General features: G+C 71.0%; 1 protein-coding gene across 1 annotated transcript in view; it reads right to left on the bottom strand.

Moving 5' to 3' along the window:
• The window catches only part of LOC105000277 (putative ciliary rootlet coiled-coil protein-like 3 protein), a gene marked incomplete at its 3' end in the record, with an annotated part of 34526 nt that overhangs the window by 26222 nt on the left and 7746 nt on the right, over positions 1-558 (bottom strand). Inside the window, exon 9 of the mRNA XM_010856055.1 lies at positions 32-176. Within this exon, the coding sequence (XP_010854357.1) occupies positions 32-176 (145 nt within the window). The remainder of the gene's footprint in view (positions 1-31; positions 177-558) is intronic.

Below are 558 nucleotides of genomic sequence, written 5' to 3'. Positions count from 1 at the left end.
AGGGGGCGGGGCAGGGCGGCTGGGGGCGCACCCGGGCCAGGGCGCCGTGCAGACCCTCCCTCTCGCTCTCCAGGATGTCCCTCTGCAGCCGTGCTGAGTCCAACGCCTCCTGGGCTGACACCAGCTCCGTCTTGAGCCCCGAGACTGTGCCCTCCAGCTGCTCCAGGCGCCCTTGACTGAGACCCAGAAACAGAGGGCAGAGGGCATGAGGCCACCTCAGGACAAGAGCCGGGCCACCTCGTGGGGCCCGCAGTCAGGGTGACTGCCTGAGGCTGCCCCCAAGGCCCAGGGCCCTGGAGGAGCACGGGTCCCCTGCAGGCCTGGAGTAGCTGCCCGGACCTGGGTGACAGCTTGGGCCAGGAGAGGGCACCCATGCTGGGGCCCACCCCAGCGGGGCCCAGGGATTGGGGTGGGTTTGCCCGAGGTAGGGGGTCTGGCACTGGCTGGACTTGGGGTGGGGTGTGAAGGCGGTGGGTGGTGGTCAGCGTGAGAGGGTCTGCGGTCTCACTAGCACCCCCTGATGAGGCTGGTCCCGGGGGTGGGGGGACGCGGGGCCTG

This window comes from Bison bison, unplaced genomic scaffold (genome assembly GCF_000754665.1).
Source record: "Bison bison bison isolate TAMUID 2011002044 unplaced genomic scaffold, Bison_UMD1.0 scf7180017854234, whole genome shotgun sequence".
NCBI classification, from domain to species: domain Eukaryota; kingdom Metazoa; phylum Chordata; class Mammalia; order Artiodactyla; family Bovidae; genus Bison; species Bison bison.
Note: the sequence above shows the minus strand (reverse complement) of the source record. Positions and strands in the feature narration are given on the sequence as shown.